The sequence below is a fragment of the Prunus avium genome, chromosome 2 (genome assembly GCF_965620075.1).
Source record: "Prunus avium chromosome 2, drPruAviu1.hap1.1, whole genome shotgun sequence".
NCBI classification, from domain to species: domain Eukaryota; kingdom Viridiplantae; phylum Streptophyta; class Magnoliopsida; order Rosales; family Rosaceae; genus Prunus; species Prunus avium.
Window position 1 is genome coordinate 40769405 of NC_142285.1, and position 18462 is coordinate 40787866.

An 18462-nucleotide genomic window follows, 5' to 3' on the forward strand; every position below is an offset into this window, starting at 1 on the left:
ATAAGCTTGGTTTAGAGGCACCCAAATGTAGCAATTAAACCATGAGATGTGGTGTGGTGGTAGCTCACCTTATTCCTTAACCATGTGGTTGGGGGTTCGATCCCCGTCCATGGGAATGGAGCGCATTTCGTGGCCAGCTGTTTACCTCCTTTGGAGAGCTCCCGCGGCGAAAGGGATTAGTCACTACTGTCGTCGGTAGACACCCTTGGATCTCATCCAAAAAAAAAATGTAGCAATTATCCCCGTTAGAGTGGTGCTCAACCTCCACTAACAGGTCTTAAGTCCCAAGACCCTGTTTCAAGTAAATGATTCCCAATTTTGAATAATATTGGTTGTTATAAAAAGGTCCTAGGTTCCAATTTTGTTTATGGCGGCAACCCATATGCACTTCTTCTATAGGGCTGACACTATAATTTTCAAGAAGAAAATTATTGCTTATGATTATTCAACTACAAGCAAAAGGCTTGAGAGTACTTACTTTCTCCTACGAACTGGTTCTTACACCTTGCTTGGAGGCATGGATGTGTGAATGCTTGTGACCATTGCTTTCTGTGGAAACTTGCGAGGGTTTCATGAGAGTTTCAAACATTGGTTATCATAGAATGTGTGAATTCATTACTCAATAGAAATCTTCTGAATCTCTCGAACGCCAACTGTTACATAAGTTATCGCCGTAAAGCCCACATTTCATGAGGAAGGGATTTGTAGTTGAAATGGTCAAGAGCATTTACTCTTTCATCTTCATGTGGTTCAAACCCCACCACCCCTCCTCTTTTCTTAATATAAAAACTTAAAAATTCCACATTCTAGCCTGATCAGAGCAGCAACGACACTTCTTCTCGAACATCAACACCTCCACGCTTAGTTGCTCGCTCGCTCGCACGCTACAAAATTGGATGCAACTTTTCTGGCCCCGTCTTCTGCTCTCCTGGTATTGGAAATCATTCAGCACTGGAGCACTGCTGAAGTTGCTTAGCAATTCTAATGCAACCTGCCATTGAACAGTTTGTCTTGATTGCGTTGGACTCAATGTGTGATCTACTCACAGCATATCCCTCCTGCACAGAATTTAACCCAGCAACAAGACTATTAGTCTTTGGTTCAATAACATTCATACCCAACAGCCCCCAAACTCCAAATGTCCAGCATGCACTCCAATAAGACACATACCCAGCAGCTCCTAGAACTCCAGTTGTCCACCATGCACTCATACCCAGCAGCTCCCAAAATTGACCAACATGCGCCCCACGCCCCCCAAACTCCCAACTGTTGGACATGCACTACTGACATGTGCCCTATTTTTGGTCCATTAGCTAATCCCAACAAAATGCTTTGCCAAAGTGAGTTGTGTGGAAATACCTTTTCAAGAGTGGACATAACGGCTCTGAGCGGTGGAGAATTTACTTTCGCACGGCTGGCCACCTGGGACAGAAAATTGACAGTTTCAATATGTTTTACAAGATTAATAACTTGTTGGAACAAAAGAGTTGTGGTGAAAAGAAGTTGTTCACTTGAGGACCTACCTCGTCCAACTTGGTGTACCCAAACGGTAATCTGGGGTCACTCTCGGCCACCATTTGGTTCAAAAGCTTGTCGAGATCAGTTCCTGAGCCACTGCCTGCCCATCCCCATTCCTCAGCCAAATGCAGCATTTCTGTAATGTAAACGGTATCATGCAGAGGCCCTGTCCAGAGGGGGCCAGAAACAACTAATGACTTGGAAACCTGGAAAGTAGTGACACAAGTTAATATTTCATTTGAGATTTAAGTCCAGACATGGTTATTTCACAGTCAAAAGAAAAAACAAAAACTTGGGAACTTGACAAAATAAAATAAGTCATACCACTACATGAATGAGAGCGAGTTTTAACGAAGAAACGCATCCTTGTACCTTTGAATCGCTGCAGGGGCAACTCATCCGACCAAGTTCAGCCCATGAATATTCTTGAGAACTTCCACAGTTGTGGCAGTAGCTGATGAAACCATAATTTCTGTGGTGAATTTAAATTAACTGGTAAGCAACAACATAAAGGCCTAATAAATCACACAGCTTTCACGCATACAAAGTCGTACAGCCCCTTCACCTGTTATCAGGAAGCTTTCCTCGATTTACACGGAGCATGACTCTGAAAATGGGTCCATGATATGAATAGTATGAAAATAGAGGAGTAACTCGATAACCCAGCACAGAAGCTACCCTCACAGCCCCTCCTATAAGCATTCGCAAACCAAGCTCATTTGAATATGGCATAGGTCGAACGTAAGCTCCATATGCAGCTAAAGTTCTAGAGACACAAACAAACAGTTGTCACTTGCCTACTGATGGCAAGACGCATTTTATTAGATTCAAATGCAGTAACATTTTGGCAAACAAGCATAGCAGAATGTGCAACCCATGAATGAAAAATGCAAGGAAGTCTTGTAATTTCAAATGGTCAAGAATTGGGACAAGTTATTATACAAAGCATCAAACTTTAAAGAATCAAACAGAATTGAAAACAACGCAATTGCTAGAAATTAGATGTAACACTTACTGTTGAGGCCTGCGACCACCCGACGAGAATCCATCAGTGGAAGTAACATACAACAACCCATCCAATTTCAAAGCATTAATCGCCGACCTCAGAAACGACGAATCGCTCCCAAATGAATCAATGTCAATCAAATCAAAGAAATCTCTTTTGAGATAACACTCCGTCATGATCCGATTTGCATCCGAAAGTGTCACTGCCCACCTCGGATCGTCGCCAGAACTACTCTCTACCTGCGACAAGTTCTCCGTGATAACTTTCCTGTTATCATCATTTGCATCATTTGCTAAAACAAAATCGGCCTCTGCCTCGATGAGGTACCGAAGAGATCGAATTCCGCAGCCGCACAGTGCATCGAGAACTCGCAATTTGCCTTTGGATCTCTTGTACAGCGCTGCGGCGAGCACGCCGAGGTCGCGGCCGGTGGCGCTTTCATGGCGGAAGAAGGTCTCGCCGATATCGAATTTAAGACCCCTCTCGGTCTGGAACTCAGACTCGCAATTGGAATTGAAGGTTGGCTTTGAGTTAGAGTCTGAATATTGGGTTACAATGGTATATTTTGAGTTTTGGTTTTGGTGTTTTGGTATGGGGTTGCAGAGAAATGAGAAAGGGGATAGGGTTTTAGGAGTGAGAGTTATCATGGCGGGAATTTGTTTGGTTGGGTTGTGGTTAATTTTGGCGGGTTTTAATACGGCACTTTGTGGCACACGTGTAGCATCGTTATTTTAATCGACGGCTGACATTCCATCGGGGTTGTTTCGATGACGGTTTTGGATCTTGCCACGTCATCAGATGGTCCCACACCTTCTACCTTATGGTTCATTGGAGCAGTGGAGCCTTCACTGTTGGCTTTAGGGACTCTTTTCGTTTTGACGGTTGAGCATTTCGCTTCCTGGGTCTGCTATTAGGGTTTTGAATTTCATTAGTGACCAAGATGGTGCTCATGTACTTGCTTGCGTCAAATGGGTCTAACAAAGAAGTGAGCTTTAGCCAAAGCAAGAAGATGAAGCGGAGGAGAAGAAAGAAACCACTTTGACACTGTCAAAGGTAAAACTCTCTGAACTTTAATATTTTGTATCTCTTTGCAGTGAATGCTTTCCAAATTTGCTTATTGTGATACATTTAGCTGGGTTTGATGAATTTCACTGGTAGTTTAGCTATTGTCAATTATGGGGTTGTTTCTTGAACGATTGCAATAGTTCTGTTTGAAAAATAAGAGGTTCCTCCTCTAGCATGACTGTGTTTTCAATAAGCAAGTTAATGATAGATTAATTTTCTGTTAGACACCATAATAGTAAGGTTTCTTGTTATTTGGGTTCCTTTGCTTTTCGGATTGGCAGCTTCCCCAGTTGCTACTTAAAACATCACAATGTCTCGAATCGAGGGTTACAAATAGCCAAATCACAGACATGTTGCTATTCAGCATGTGGTTACGGTTAAAAGAGGGTAAAAAAATTATAGCATTAGTCTTTACAATGCAGAAAATAATTTGCACCATAGGTATGCATAATGCCTTACTACTTGATGTACCTGTAAAACCAAGCAATAGAGCAAGTAAAAAGCAAGAACATGATAACACCCATACCTAGAAGTAGGGTGAGTCTATGTGAATTCAAAGTCAGTTGACGCTTTAATTTTTTTTGTTTAGTTCTTGTCTCTTCCATCATTTTCTCTCTCATTAGCTTTTTCTGTCTTTTCAAGTTTCAAAATAAAAAATTAGATAAATGTGGCCATGGCCGTTGGCCAAGATGAAGTGGTGGAGGGTTTTCATTTCTCACCTGGGCATTTTGTGTTTCAATTTTTTAAGGGTAAAAAGGAAATTAGAGACTAACTAGGAAAAAGATTGGAGCATGTGTGCATTTTTTTGGGGGTTGAAATTAAATTGTCTGAGTATCTTAGGGCCGAAAGATCTGTTTAGTTTTAGGAAAGGATTTTAGGTTTATTAGTTTTGTCCATACAGTTGATGGCGTATGGCTTCAATTGTCATGCTATGATAATGGAAATGGATCTATCCTGTTTTTGGCATTGTAAATAACCAATTTGAGCTGTGTATCAAAAGTATAAGGGTCCTTGTCTATGGTTTGGAGTTTAACTTCAACATTGAAAAGGAGGTAATAAAGGATCAGTAAAAAGAAGGCAAGTAAAGGATCAGTATGCGATAAAATTAGACTCCTCCAACAGAGTTAAAGGGATTTTGAGATCAAAATTTATGATGCAGAGCCAATAAAGAAAAAGAGATGAGGGAGAGAAATAGAGGGGAAGGAAGAAGAACAAAAGGGGTTGCTAAGGCTTCAATTAAATCCTTAATCCAAAATCATCAAATTTATAATCTCTAATCAATCTAATGCCCTAATCAAATCATTAAAATGTGTTTTTCGTCACCTTTCTAATGGAAGAACTTAGTCTATTAAGTTTTTTAATCTCAAATAACATCATTGCATTGTACCCCTAATTAATAGTCGGTTGAAAACGGAAACATGTTGATAGAACACCTCAAATATGCTCTTCAAAGTATATGGGTGTGAGGATCCCTGAAGGATTAATTATAACTCTGCATATTTACCGATAGGGAAAATGTCACCTTTTAAATCTGGAAACTTGAAGTACAAGAGTGAGAGTGTTCTATAGCATGAGAGATTTTCTGAAAACATTAGATTAGACCAAAAGGCTTAAAAGAAAAACAGCCAACTAGGTTAGCTCTTGAAGATGTTACGGGGGAGATTCACGTAATAAGTGGAGTTCTCGAATAGCTTCATGTCTCAAATCATTTTGGAAAAGTGTTTACTGTGTTACTGTTTTACATAATAAGTGGACTTTTCAGATAGCTTCATGTCTTAACTCATATTGGAAATGGTTTATTGCTGTTTTACTGACAAATTTTTAACCTATATACGAGTTCCAAAATGAAAAAAAAAAACCTTTATAAAATCTATTTCATCCCAACTGAGTCTGCAAATTTAACAGCAAAAAAGAAAGAAAAAAAGGATCTTTAGCATGAGTGGTCTGACAGGAATGTAAAAGGGTGTTTCAGCCCTTTTGGACCGTTAATCAATTCCTGTGCAATATTTATTAGATTGGGTCAACGGATGCTTGAAAGGACAGTTTAAGTCCAAATTGAGCTATTTTTGTTCTTTAGAGTGAATACATTTAGAGTGAAAGGACAGTCTCACTGGCAATAAGGAAGCTAGTTTTCGTTAAACTATACTGTTATAGTTTTTCTTTGTAATGTTGGGTTATGTAACAATTATATTGTGGTCTGTGAGATTATTCACAGATTTTCCCCTAATGGTGAATTAGGAATCAAGATTTTCAAATTGAGTACCAAACTTGAGAATTGTGGCAGTTGATGAGGACTTCGGTATGCAGTGTGGCATATTCGTGTATCCTCCAATTGTAAAATCATGAGGACGACCTCCTGTTTTCCGTTATTTACAATTCTCGGTACTTGGTTGTCCACAAAGTTCAGTTGGTCGTCTCCTTTTGGACAAGCTTCATGTGTACATGTCCAACAGTCATAGTATTTCAGACATATCAGGCACAGACTTTGTACTGTTTCCTCACACCTGTGCTCCACACATATTCAAAGTTTATGTAACATGATTTTCAGGCCATCTTGACTTGCCTGGTCATGGGGCAATTTTAGATACATTCCGGCAGGGGATCAAATAACAATGTGGTGGTGCCCGCCACTTTTGTAATAGATCCCAACACAGTGTTCCGGGAGGAGATCTGTAATCTTTTCTGGTCATGAGCTGGAAATAAATGTAGAAATGCCTTTACACACCTGAGCTGGAGCAACTTGGCAAGGTCAATGCAGCGTAGTTGATTGTGGGCCCCAAAATGATTTGGAGTTTCCTGAGACCTCATGGCATTTAATGAGTGCCCATATAGGTTAAACTGACATTTTTAGTAGGAAAACAAGTGACTGAAGTATTTGGTATGACAACAAATTCTAAATCCCTTTTGCAACCATTGCAATTAATATTTTACTCAAGGGGAGAGAACAGATAGGATTCGTTTTTAATGAGGGTCATTAGATTTATGCATTCTGGGAATTAATTAGGGCAAAGCTTGAAGTGGTAACAATGAGAAACAGCTGAGGATGGACTAGTTAGTACCATATGTGCAAGCCATAGAAATTTTCATTCTTAACCCCGTCACATTTATCTTTTTTGTTAACTTATTTATGGAGGAAGAATCCAGTGTTCAGAGAAACCCGAAAATTTGAGAAAAGTGAGACTAAACTTTATTTGGTAGTAAGTCTTGATTAATTCCCTTACGTTGGGTAGTATTTGAGTTCTCTTAACGCCTAGATGTGTTCACGCCAAGATGTAATCACATTTGTTGCATTTCATTCCTTTGCCTGTCATCATTTTGCTTCTCGTCTGCTTTTTGCATCTCTTCTGCTTTTTGCTTCTAAATCCTACCTTAGAACTTTCTCATAGAGGAAAGGAAACATTTTTTGGTTATATCACTTCTATTCTCTTCTTCTACATATTTTCATGTTTACAGAGCCTTGTTTTCAGATAATTTCCCTTGAGGACGTGATTCTTTTCTGTTTTTCATTAATTATTTCACGATTTATGTTCTCCTATCCTCTTATCACACATGTCCAAATAGCCCCAAAATATTTTCTTTTGAGCAAAATTGCTTTCAGAGCATACAAGGAGTTACAAAACAGAGTCCAAGGATACAACAGATATGGACAAAATTTGCTCGAGTTTTTATGCATCTAATTAGCTGGTTATTGTCTCATTCTGCTGAATACACATACCCTGGATTAAGTTCTACTGATCTATGAACCATTTTATTGCTACTCATCTGCTCAAAACGGCTCTGGATGACAGTTTTTCTGTCCTTCTCACTCTGTTCTCAAGATGTCTTTTGACTAACTCATTTCATTCCACCAAACGGTTCATATTTTAAACTTCTTAGTTCCATAGGTTTATAAAACTGTGTAGACAGTCACTTGTTAAAATCATCACTAGGCAGAGTGTTTTTGTGGGTTCCTGGTTTCATTTTTGAAGAGCTGAAAGTCTCACCTTTTGCCCTTATGGAAGATATTCAAGAGGAACTTTTACCTTGCTCCTCTTTCCCTTCACATAATCCAAAGGCGTTGTCAATTGATGTGGAACTCTGGATGATGGCTGAGGAAAGGACCCAAGAGATCCTTTGGACTATACAACCAAATGTAGGTTCTGAGTGGAGGCGGAGGGGGCTTATTAGTTATATTCAGAGGCTTATCAAAGGTCATTTTGGAACTGAGGTGAGAAGTTCCCCAGGTCCCTAATTTTATTTTCTGTATTTTTTGCTTTTTGGCGCGAAGGAGTTGGGGGTGGAACGTGGAAGAGGGATTGGAAATGGTGGTGAATCCTTCTTTTTTTTTTTTAATGCATGTAACTTTGAAGTCTGTGGGTGAGGAATTAAAATTGTCATCACATGTCAATGTTGATGTGTTTGATAATTAGGTTTTCTCTGATTATGTCTGTATGTTGTCTAGATTGGTCATTCTTAATGTTTTAATATGGAAGAATGTCATTAAAATCATAACCTAAAAAGGGCCTGATTTACCTAGGTGCATCCAATTCTGTGATTAGATGTACGCTCTCCATCCCTAGCACTTCGAAGCATTCCCATTATTTCCTTTATCAGTTGGGATCTGTAAGTGTAGCCAACATGCCTAGCCTAGGTAATATATTTGATTTCCCATTTGCACGGAAAGAGCTTGTGGGACTACATGTATTGAGATGTGGTATGTTGTTACAGCCAAAAGAAGCCAAACAAAGTTGTAAGTGTTAATATGAAGTGACCATTGATATTGTACCCTCCCTGCATTAAAAAAAAATGGCATTTCTTATATGTTGTGATAAAACTCCCCGGTTATATTTGAGTTTTTTTTTTTTTTTTTTGCTGATATCCTTCAATGCTACATGATCTAGCTTGCTAAAGCTTCTTATATCCAGCTTTCAATGCCAATCAATGTAAGTTTGGTGCTTTACTATTATATTAGAGAACAGTTCTTAAAAGTCTTTGAGGCATTCAGAGGTTTTTGAATTTGAATTTGGTTGCAAGTTATATTCTCCTAGTTCAGCAAAAATCTGACCTAAGTTCAGAGAACTTATTTGGACAGCTTCAACCAATTTAATGTTAGGCATCCGGTACGTTAACTGTTCATGTTGGATACACTTTTAGTATTTGGCATGCAAGTGTTATGTGTTATATGTGTATACATATTTAGTACTATGTGTTCTTTCTTGGTCAATATTTAACATACGTGGCCATTTATATCTGGAATCTGATTGTCGCTCGTATCCACGTGTTTCATCCTAGGGACCTCAATTTAATATAATTGACAGAGATGCAAGTTTTCGATCTGTAACATTTAAATACATTCTGACTGCTTATATTTAATAAGAAAGTTCTGATGGGGAGAATCAATGATCAGTTTATTACAATAATTATGTGCAACTATTTTAATGTCCTTAAATTAATGTGAGTTTATTTAACATGCTTGCCTTACAGGTCTTCTCCTTTGGCTCAGTCCCACTAAAGACCTATCTTCCTGATGGAGATATTGATTTGACTGCCATCTGCCATCAAAACGCGGAGGAGGAATTAGCTATAGCTGTCTGCGGTGTCCTTGAAAGTCAACGGAAGGACTCCTTGTTTCAATTTAAAGATGTCCGTTATGTTCGGGCACAGGTTGAGATTTTTAACATTTTTTGTCGTTTGCAATAATTGCTATGCTTATTTTCTATAATCTTGCTTGTCCTTTCAAGGACTAGTTTGCAAGATGGTTGCTGTTTTGTGTGAATTTTTTTGTTGGGATTTGTATTATCCATCACTGTTTAATTAGTTCTATCTTTATTCACACAGAAATTATTTCGATGTATTTGTGCTAGTTGAAGGGAAGCGTTTTCACTGCCTTAGTTGCTTCTTTTTTTTAACCAATCATGTTGCATAAAGGAAGTATTATCATTTCTTACTTCTAAAAAGGGGGCCCACTGTATCTCCCTTACCTTGTTTTTTTTTTGGATTTTGGGTGGTAGGTTAAGGTTGTAAAGTTCACAGTGAATAACATAGCAGTGGACATCTCCTTCAATCAAATGGCTGGGCTTTGTACACTGTGCTTTCTGGAGCAGGTTAAATCTTAACCCTATATATAATATCAAGCTCCGTTTTATTTAAACTAAAAACAGCTTAGAGTAGTAACCAGAGTAACTTTCCTTCAGCTGGCTTGAATTTTTCCATAAAAGCTTTGTAGTTTCACACTATTAATTGCAAATACAAACTTAAATGCACTTGCAATTTCTACATTTCATTACATCAGAATTTCTTTTGTATATGCTACCCGCTCCACTTCTACTTTCTATTCTGATCTATTGGCAGGCTTGGAGTTGGTTTATCCCCAATTTTTTGTCGTTATCTATGTTTAGCCCTTGATTCACATAAATAGACAATTTTTTTATGGTTAAGTACATGTAGTCAGCTCTTTCTGTCCTTTCTTTTTTTGCAGTTTTAGAGCATAATTGTTCCACATGCAAACCTCTTAGATTTTCTGGGGACAGTGGTAAACCAATAATTTTTTTACATAATATCAGTACGGGAGATCTTGAGTTTGAAGCCCTACAGTTACAACCTTCCAATTTAATGTAGAATTCTGTGTTGGGCTCTTCAGTAGCTGGAGAGACTCATCCTATCATCTTAAGTTTTTTGGAGCAGTTGTAAACCAACAAAATATATTAACTCTCTCTCTCTCTCTCTCTCTCTCTCTCTCTCTCTCTCTCATTTAAAAATTTAATGCATGTGACTTTTTTTTTATATTCAGGTCAACCAACAGATCGGAAAAGACCATCTTTTTAAAAAGAGTATAATCTTAATCAAAGCTTGGTGCTACTATGAGAGCCGGATTCTTGGATCCCATTATGGTTTGATTTCAACATATGCACTAGAAACGTTGGTGTTGTTTATCATCAATCTGTTTCATGCATCACTTCGTGGTCCTTTAGAGGTGTTTCTTTTGTTTTCTTGTTTAATTTCAGTTCAGTATTCACATTTGCATCTGTAAGCACTCAAATGCGTCTTTGAAATTCTATCAACAGGTCCTGCAGAGATTTTTGGAATACTATAGCACCTTTGATTGGGACAATTATTGTATCAGTATAAATGGTCCAGTTGCGATATGTTCCCTTCCGGAAATCATAGGTAAGCTATGATCAATAATGTGAATGTGTAACTGATCTGTTTACACATTTAATGAGGATCCTTTATCTGTATTATTTGCTATAGTGGCACCCCAAATTGAGGCAGACGAATTACTGCTCAGTGAGGAGTTTGTGAGAAGCTCTAGAGATGTTTTTTCAGATCCAATAAGGGCAGACGAAGCTACAGTTCATGAATTCCCAACTAAGCACCTCAACATAGTGGATCCTCTAAAAGACGACAACAATCTGGGCCGTAGTGTTAGTAAAGGTATTTGACCACTTACCTGCTGGTTCAGTTTTCTTTCTCTTTAAGGAAATATGCACTAAATTGTGTTGCTCCTAGAAGGACATCACAGAGGGAAAATCTTTTCTTCCTCCATCGTCAAAGTTACTGTGATTAATTGAAGCAGAATATAAATGAATAATAAAGAAGCCAGACCAATTGGTTTGTATTATCAAAGGATGCTCTAGGAGTAGAGATTTGATTAGATCATACTGTTAACAATTTTATGGGTGAAGCTGTTGTTTAATAGTTGAACCTATGCCCTAGTGCTTGTCAGTCCTCCACTCCCACCATTGCACCAAACCATGGCCCTTATGCTGAGATGGTTTGTACAATAGATTAGTGATAGACACCTTGATTGTTCACAACACTGTCCTTCAATAATTATACCACGCTCTTAGAGGATTATTCTATTTAGAAAGAATTAAGATGATTGTGTTTTCTTAACAAGGTATGTTTTATAACTTATATTTGGTATCTTTTTAATCTTCTATATCCATTTAGATTATCCTTTATTAAAATTCTCTTATTCAAGTTGCATGCTTTTCATTCTTGCGTATAATTATATTTTTACCAGTTCTGTATGTTCATTAACTGATCATGATGCACCTCGTAATCCCCTCCAGGAAACTTCTATCGTATAAAATCTGCTCTTTCCATGGGAGCTCAAAATCTTAGAGAGATATTAAAGCTACCGGGTGAAAGCATGGGTGCAGAACTTGAAAAATTCTTCGTGACCACTATAGATAGGAATGGGAGAGGAGAAAGGCCAGATGTGAATGCTCCTGTCTGTGCATTTGGTATTGGAAAATCTGAAGAATCTGACCTCTGGGGGGAGTATGACAGTTATTATAGTAGCATGTTGTATGGACAGGCATTTCATCGTTCTACACACCACAGTGCTCCACCTTCTGGAGTCTGTAATAAGACCACATGGAATGCCCTGGCTTGGTCAGCGCAGCTCAACTGGAATGAATTTTGTGAAAGGGCAACAAAAGTATATGCAAGACTGCCACTCCGGCATCCTAGTGCGTCCCATCCATCTGCTGATACTATAGGTGTTGGGATAACAAGGAAATCACAAGGAACGGGCACATTTATACCTGACGTGGTATATCAAATTAACTACTGTTTATTCAATTTTAAGTTTTAATTACTGTTGGTTTCTTCTTCCTTTTCTTTGGCTGACTGGATTTGCAATCCCAAAACTAAATACTTTGGGCATTGCAGACCCAAAATTATTCCAGATATGTGCGTCCAAGGATGAGGAGGGGAAGGATTCGAGAGTCTAGCAGTCACGATGCAATGATGAAATCACCTCAAAACAGTGGCCAAGTTGAGGCTTCCACAGAAACAGACACAAGTGAAAATGATAGCCGCTTCAATCTTTCACCTGAAGAATTCCCACTTCTTCCTGGCACTGAAAATGGGTCACCAGAGGTCCATCAATCTGGTCATCTCGTCTTGGCGTCTCCTCCAACCAAGGAACCCTCTCACAAGTTGGGGAGTTCTGGGCATTCACCATCACTATCAGGAATGCCTTCACCTGTAGCGAGCCAGCAGGCAAATACTCATGTTTCATATGCTCTGTACATTTTGAAGAAGCAACAAGAATTATCAGAGGTCAATGAAGAGACGTAGGGCCATTTTTGACCTGTGAAAGTTTCGTACCATAATTTAAAAACTACCGCCTGACCTACCCCTTACTTTTAAATGGTTTAACACTGCAGGATTCGCATGCAGCAATTCAAACTGGACGATGATGAGGACTTTCCCCCCTTGAATCTGTGAGTGGATTTGCCATGGCGTTCAAGTCTCGGTTACATTCTAAGTTCCTAGTAGAGTTTCAAACTCTTTAAACTTGTGTGTGAATGGAGGAGGGGGCCTTCATAGCTTTTGCCTATTCTCCAGGACGATATTTATGTAACATATGTTAGTCGTTAATGAAATGTTTTCATGTAAAAGTTCAAAAGAATTATATAAAAGCAAAAAAAAACCTCTGTAAGTAGGGGCATTTTGTAATCCTTCCCATTATTTCAACAACTGATGGTCATTCCAAATGAGTATGTCGTAATATATACAATGCAATATGAACACTCAGACTAACATCCAAATACTTTCATATGAACAAAACATAAGAGATGGCACTACGATGGCTTCCAAGTTCTGGTGAAAGTTTATAGATTACAGCCATTTACTCTTGCAGAGAATCATCGCGGTGCACTAATAGTTGGACATCACCTCGTTTAAAGGGTGCTTTTTAAGTAAAGGCTAAGCTATATTTCTGAGCGAGGGTCTGGGGAGTAAAAATGTACATCCGACAGTCATGAGCATCAACTTGAGCACCAAACGACGATACAGCATCAACCGCGACTTCTTTGTGCTACGAGAAATTAGGATACTATGTAAGCATAAAACCAAAAAAAATGAAGCCAACTAAATCCTAAACCCAGGCTATCATTACAGCCTTGTTCCCACTCAAAACTCTAGTTAGATGTCCATGTAGGTCAGTTTGCTCACCTCCCACAAATCTCTTATGGAGACGCTAATGCTGGATTGAAGTCCAAGTGCTTCCCAAGTAACTGTTATAGTCTTTGCTTTTGAGCACCGATTCCAAAGAGCAACGGTCAGCCGATGTCCAGATAGAGGACCTGCCCAGACCTGGAAAACAGAATCATAATTAATCACCTAAGTGTAACAAATAGTATATATACAACTAGGCTTATTCTAAAGATCCAAATGCGAAGGGAGATGTAGTCTGCCAGAATACCATATATCACCACATGAATACTAAGTTTTATTTGTGATTTCAGCTCAACCCGATATACTACTTTTCTATGTTTCCAGTAAGCAATTGTGCCACTTTCTAGACAGCCCAAGCAGGGGGACGAGACGACTGTACACTCAGAAAAGTTACGGGGAAGGGGAAGAGAAAATCCCTTCCTGATAAAGCCCCCCCTACCCCCACATATGTCGGTGGGGAGCTTGAAAAAGTCATTTGACCTAAAATCTCTTCAATTAGTCATTTTTATGGTTGCATCATCACTTTAAAATGCTATTGAGGATGCAAGACGAAAGACCTGATAGCAACCATCTGTTCCAGAAACACTAACTTTCCTTCCCTGAACTCCAAGTGGATCTGCAAAAACAAAATAATTAAGTCCTCTCTCATTTACTTTCATAACTTCATAGTTTGAAAAGATTGTGACATACAAGGGTATCTATGAATGAGAAATGAAAGATATGGAAAAATCATACTCCAGACCAATTAGACACACATACACACACACACACACCACACCATGATGCATTGAGTGAGAGTGTGAGAGCGAGCGACAGGAAGAACAACAACTCTTACCTTGGTTTACAGCAATAACCTCCTCGTTGCTTAGAATCTCGAATGTTTCTGCAGTCATGTTTCTTACATCGCAACCAACCAAAAGAGGGGCCTGGATATTTGAACACCCAATTTTCAGTATGTGAAGAACTTGAAAGTATATCAAAATGAGCTAAGCACAAAAAAGTTCATATGCAACATGTCGTATGCTGCCTCTTGTGCCATCTAGAATTAAACTATGCGTTGTTCACATGGACTGAATAACCAATAAAAGCCATTACAAAAATTCTGCTTAATAGGACCGGACAGCATGGTGGAAAACTAATTTTTGAATATGAAATAAAGCAGAACAGAGAAAACAAGTAGTTTCCACGAACTACTTGTATAAGATTGCCTTTTTTGACACAACTCGACAAGACAACAACTAAATCTGAATTACTGGGATGGCTACGCAAACTAGGACAAAAGAAACAGAAGTTGAAGGACCTTCATCAAAGCCCAGATGCTAAAATGAGCACGGTACTCCTGGTAACTCATGCCTCCATTGCCAACTTCCAACATATCAGGATCTGCCCAAAAGAATAAGATGGAGAGTAAGAATAGTATATCGCAGTTGGAGTACTGACACCCAACATATCATGCCTTCAAAATCTGTTTCAAAAAGCTCATGTCTATACCATTCCATCCACCAGGTCCTGCATACGCCGCCCACTTGTCATTCAAATCAGCAATTGTTGTCATGCTTCATAACAGAGGAACAGCCAACTTTATCAGTACGACCACCGACGATTTATTCAAGAAATAGAAACAAGAACTTTTATTAACAGTCAAACTACAGGATCATGTAAATAAGATCTTGCAACCAAACGATGACAGCGAGAAACAACGATTGGCAACAAATGTTGGACATTCTTGTCCAAATTACTGATATAAATCCACTAATGAGCACCATAAACTTGGAAGTATTGAAGCTCTTAAAACCTTTAAAAGGGTCCTCCGAGGGGAAAGCATTTACCACAAACCATTTTGAGGGTTTTCTACAAATTATGGTTTCAATGCGCGCATGTAGAACTAGGATATAACCCCAGAGAGCATCAGGTTATTGTCCACATAAGTTAATGGAGAAAGAGTTATAACCTTGCCCAAGAATCATTGATATCATCTGTTGTACGCCAACTATTTCCAAGCTTGCCCGCCCATAAAGCAGGGTCGTCAACACCCCTGTCAAGTAAAGAATTTCTGAATTAGGATTTCTATCAAGTTAATTGTGAATTAATCCAAATATTATAGTGCATAGATCAATAAACTGGATTACCATTCACAGATTGAATAGAAAATTGTGCGTCCAGATGCATTTAGGGCCTCACGCATTGGGGGGTATCTGGAAAGTATGAAACCAAATTAAATCAATTTATAGCTACTCAATGTGATTCCTTCACTATTAAAATGAGATCAAGAAGAGCTAATACCGTTCTTTTGGCGGGATGCCCAGATTGTAACAGTTGTCATATTTCAAATAGTCCAAATCCTGAAAATACAGCATTACTCCTTAATTATTAGTAATATCCAAAGAAAATGAATGCTTATGATGCTAAAAGAATTCTCAGCAGAACTCATGCATTCCAAACTCTGATCGCAAACAAATTGTTTACTAATAAGGGGACACGGGGGAAGATTAAATACTGTCAAATATCCAGGCAACTCGATTTTGTTTGCAAACATCAATAAGGAAAATGTATATTAACATTGTGAGTGGTTATAAGAAGGCTTTAATTTTTAGTAGTATTGACCCCGTTACTTGCATTGAGGTGAGTCTGTTCTAAATGAGTTTGAGTCTTCACTAACAAAAGGTAGCAATATAAATTTATAAAATGCAGAAGCAGTGTACAACGGTGTCGAATGCCCCCCAAGTCAAAGATATACTTTGAACAAACATCTGATAAAGGAAACATAAACTAACCCAAGAAGCAAACAGCTTTGCATCATCATTTTCATGATAAAGTGATCCTGGTCGAACTTGACATGTAAAAGCCCTACAAATAGAATGGTGATGAATACTGAGGAGGTTGTAATGAGTATAACACAATAGATACTCGAGTAAAAATACATAAAAATTTCAACTTACCCAGCATCAGAATAAATTCCAAGCTTGAGTCCTTTTCCATGTATATACTCAGCAAGAGCTTTAATTCCTGACGGAAATGTTTTAGGATCAGGGACCAGTTGACCCTGCTCAACCAAACAACAACTTTAAGGAATCAAAATTCAAATATACATCAATTGCTCAATTTTACAAGTTTTCCCATGCAAAGAACTTATATAGAAAACTTTGCATATATTCATCTATGCTAATCCTCTATGTGCATAGACATGTAGAGGACAGACGAGTTATAACTACTAGACTGAGATGTAATTCTGAGAAGTTGCATTTGAATCATTAATGCCAAATTTTCTTCATATAAGATGAAGATGGTGCTCCTCAAAGACCACAAAATCAAAAATTGCTGATACAAATGATAGAGACGGTGAACTATATTTTGGTTGAAGTAATGGAATTCAACTGACCTCTGAATTTCGTGTTTGACACCAGCAATCATCTGCAGTCAATGACATTGAATAGCATCATAAACATAAGCATGTATTAAGTTTGCCAAATACTTAAGGTATGCCAGAATAATACCTATATTGACATGGACATAGCCTAAATCTGCTAAGCCAGTTGAGATGAGTGCATCAGCTGTCCATCGTCAAAAGAAAAGTTAGTACTTTCACAAAATTTGATTGAGGATAAAGAATTGTTGTACTTCTTTGGATTGATAGAATCATGTGGGTATGTTTTCCAATTTATACGAACACATATTTACCATGTGCCGGAAACAAACCAACATGAAACCATTGATGCAATAAGGAAAGGCAACCAATAATTCATAAATGGTATTCACAAAGAATCAATACCAACAAAAGTAGATGAACAGAGAAAGCATAAAAAGAATACCTGTTTCCTTGATCACGGTTTCATTGATATTGCAGGCAAAGAAATTCCAGCTGTTCCACCTGCCCACATATTGTACAATATTGATAAACAAAAACAATATACAATGTCCTCAAGTGAAACAAACTAGTCAGAACAATGAAGTAAAATTCCCATTCATATATACAGAAGTTGGTTGAATTGAAACGCAATTGTAAAAAACCACAAAAATTTCCAATTATCAAGAATCTTACTTCAGTTTTTCATCAAAATCCAATCCCAAATGGTGGGTAGGAGAGAGTAGACCAACAAACACCAAATTTCAAAGACTAAAATAGAAAAAGATGAAACACACACTTCAGAGAGAGAGGGAGACGAACCCCATCTGAGGCGTTTGAGCCAAACCGTTGTTAAGTTGCAAAATCCCATACATGGAAGTATCAAAAATGCGATTGAATGTTGGTCTTAGAAAATTGGGTTTCTCATGGGGTTGCAAGAGAGGCACTACTCTGACTGCAAAAGCCAAAGAGACCGCCGATAGAGTGAGAACCAGAGTATACAAAGAGAGGGTGATCTTCCTCCTCGCCATTATTGAATGCTTTGTTTCTGTGTGTTTCCTTTTTGGCTTTTCTTAAAACACTGAGATGAGCCTGTGAATGGGAAGGAACAGAGCATATGTTATACTGGACAAGGAAGCATATACCGATGTGGACAATATTATGACAAGCCAGTTTGCCACTTTGGAATATCAAATCCCTTTTTATCCGCTTAATTTATGTAAATGACACGTCAGAACTTAACATTTTTCCTTCTTTTTTTTTTACTTATTAATTTTTATCCTCATTTATGGATTAATTCCCAATATTTAATTATTTAATTATGCTCCAATCCAAGAATCAAGCATTAAACAAGGCTTATCCACTAAGTTAGTTGTCGTGATATCATGAAAAACAAAAGAGAACGCACTTGATAAGCATAATAAAGATAGCGAATTGGTAAGCTTGTTGTCCACGTAATTCTTCAAAATTTATACTTCTTTAAGCAGTGGATTACTTGGAAAGCTGTCTAAACCCAAAGGTCTAACTAGGCGACTGGTAGGTTTTAAAAATATGGATAAATAGAAGAGATATTTAGTTA

At 38.2% G+C, this 18462-nt stretch overlaps 3 protein-coding genes across 6 annotated transcripts; 1 reads left to right on the forward strand and 2 right to left on the reverse strand.

The window, feature by feature from the left end:
• Positions 1-592: 592 nt before the first annotated feature.
• On the reverse strand, positions 593-3296 carry LOC110745759 (N2,N2-dimethylguanosine tRNA methyltransferase). 2 transcript variants are annotated; one of them, XM_021945895.2, is made up of 6 exons: positions 2534-3296; positions 2084-2284; positions 1891-1990; positions 1524-1724; positions 1360-1422; positions 593-1058 (listed from the first exon to the last, which is right to left on the reverse strand). In XM_021945895.2, the coding sequence occupies exons 1-6, from the start codon at positions 3169-3171 to the stop codon at positions 942-944; spliced, it is 1320 nt and encodes a 439-aa protein (XP_021801587.2). In that variant the 5' UTR covers positions 3172-3296; the 3' UTR covers positions 593-941. The 2 variants fall into 2 exon arrangements, with proteins under 2 accessions (XP_021801587.2, XP_021801585.2); XM_021945893.2 differs by having other exon boundaries at positions 1843-1990.
• A 38-nt stretch (positions 3297-3334) lies between these two features.
• LOC110745754 (PAP/OAS1 substrate-binding domain superfamily) lies at positions 3335-13313 on the forward strand. 3 transcript variants are annotated; one of them, XM_088248812.1, is made up of 9 exons: positions 3335-3577; positions 9053-9232; positions 9580-9672; positions 10359-10541; positions 10633-10735; positions 10820-11002; positions 11644-12128; positions 12248-12654; positions 12748-13313. In XM_088248812.1, the coding sequence occupies exons 3-9, from the start codon at positions 9637-9639 to the stop codon at positions 12806-12808; spliced, it is 1458 nt and encodes a 485-aa protein (XP_088104938.1). In that variant the 5' UTR covers positions 3335-3577; positions 9053-9232; positions 9580-9636; the 3' UTR covers positions 12809-13313. The 3 variants fall into 3 exon arrangements, with proteins under 3 accessions (XP_088104938.1, XP_088104939.1, XP_088104941.1); XM_088248813.1 differs by having other exon boundaries at positions 12248-12640; XM_088248815.1 differs by lacking the exon at positions 3335-3577 and adding an exon at positions 7569-7795 and having other exon boundaries at positions 9040-9232.
• On the reverse strand, positions 13022-18045 carry LOC110745760 (Melibiase family protein). Its single transcript, XM_021945896.2, is given in 16 exon segments — positions 13022-13310; positions 13312-13400; positions 13538-13678; positions 14098-14156; positions 14376-14466; positions 14841-14923; positions 15032-15096; positions 15492-15575; positions 15670-15735; positions 15824-15882; positions 16315-16387; positions 16480-16583; positions 16920-16951; positions 17035-17091; positions 17350-17408; positions 17706-18045. Coding segments are annotated over 16 exon segments (1293 nt in total). The 5' UTR covers positions 17915-18045; the 3' UTR covers positions 13022-13288.
• Positions 18046-18462: the final 417 nt, after the last annotated feature.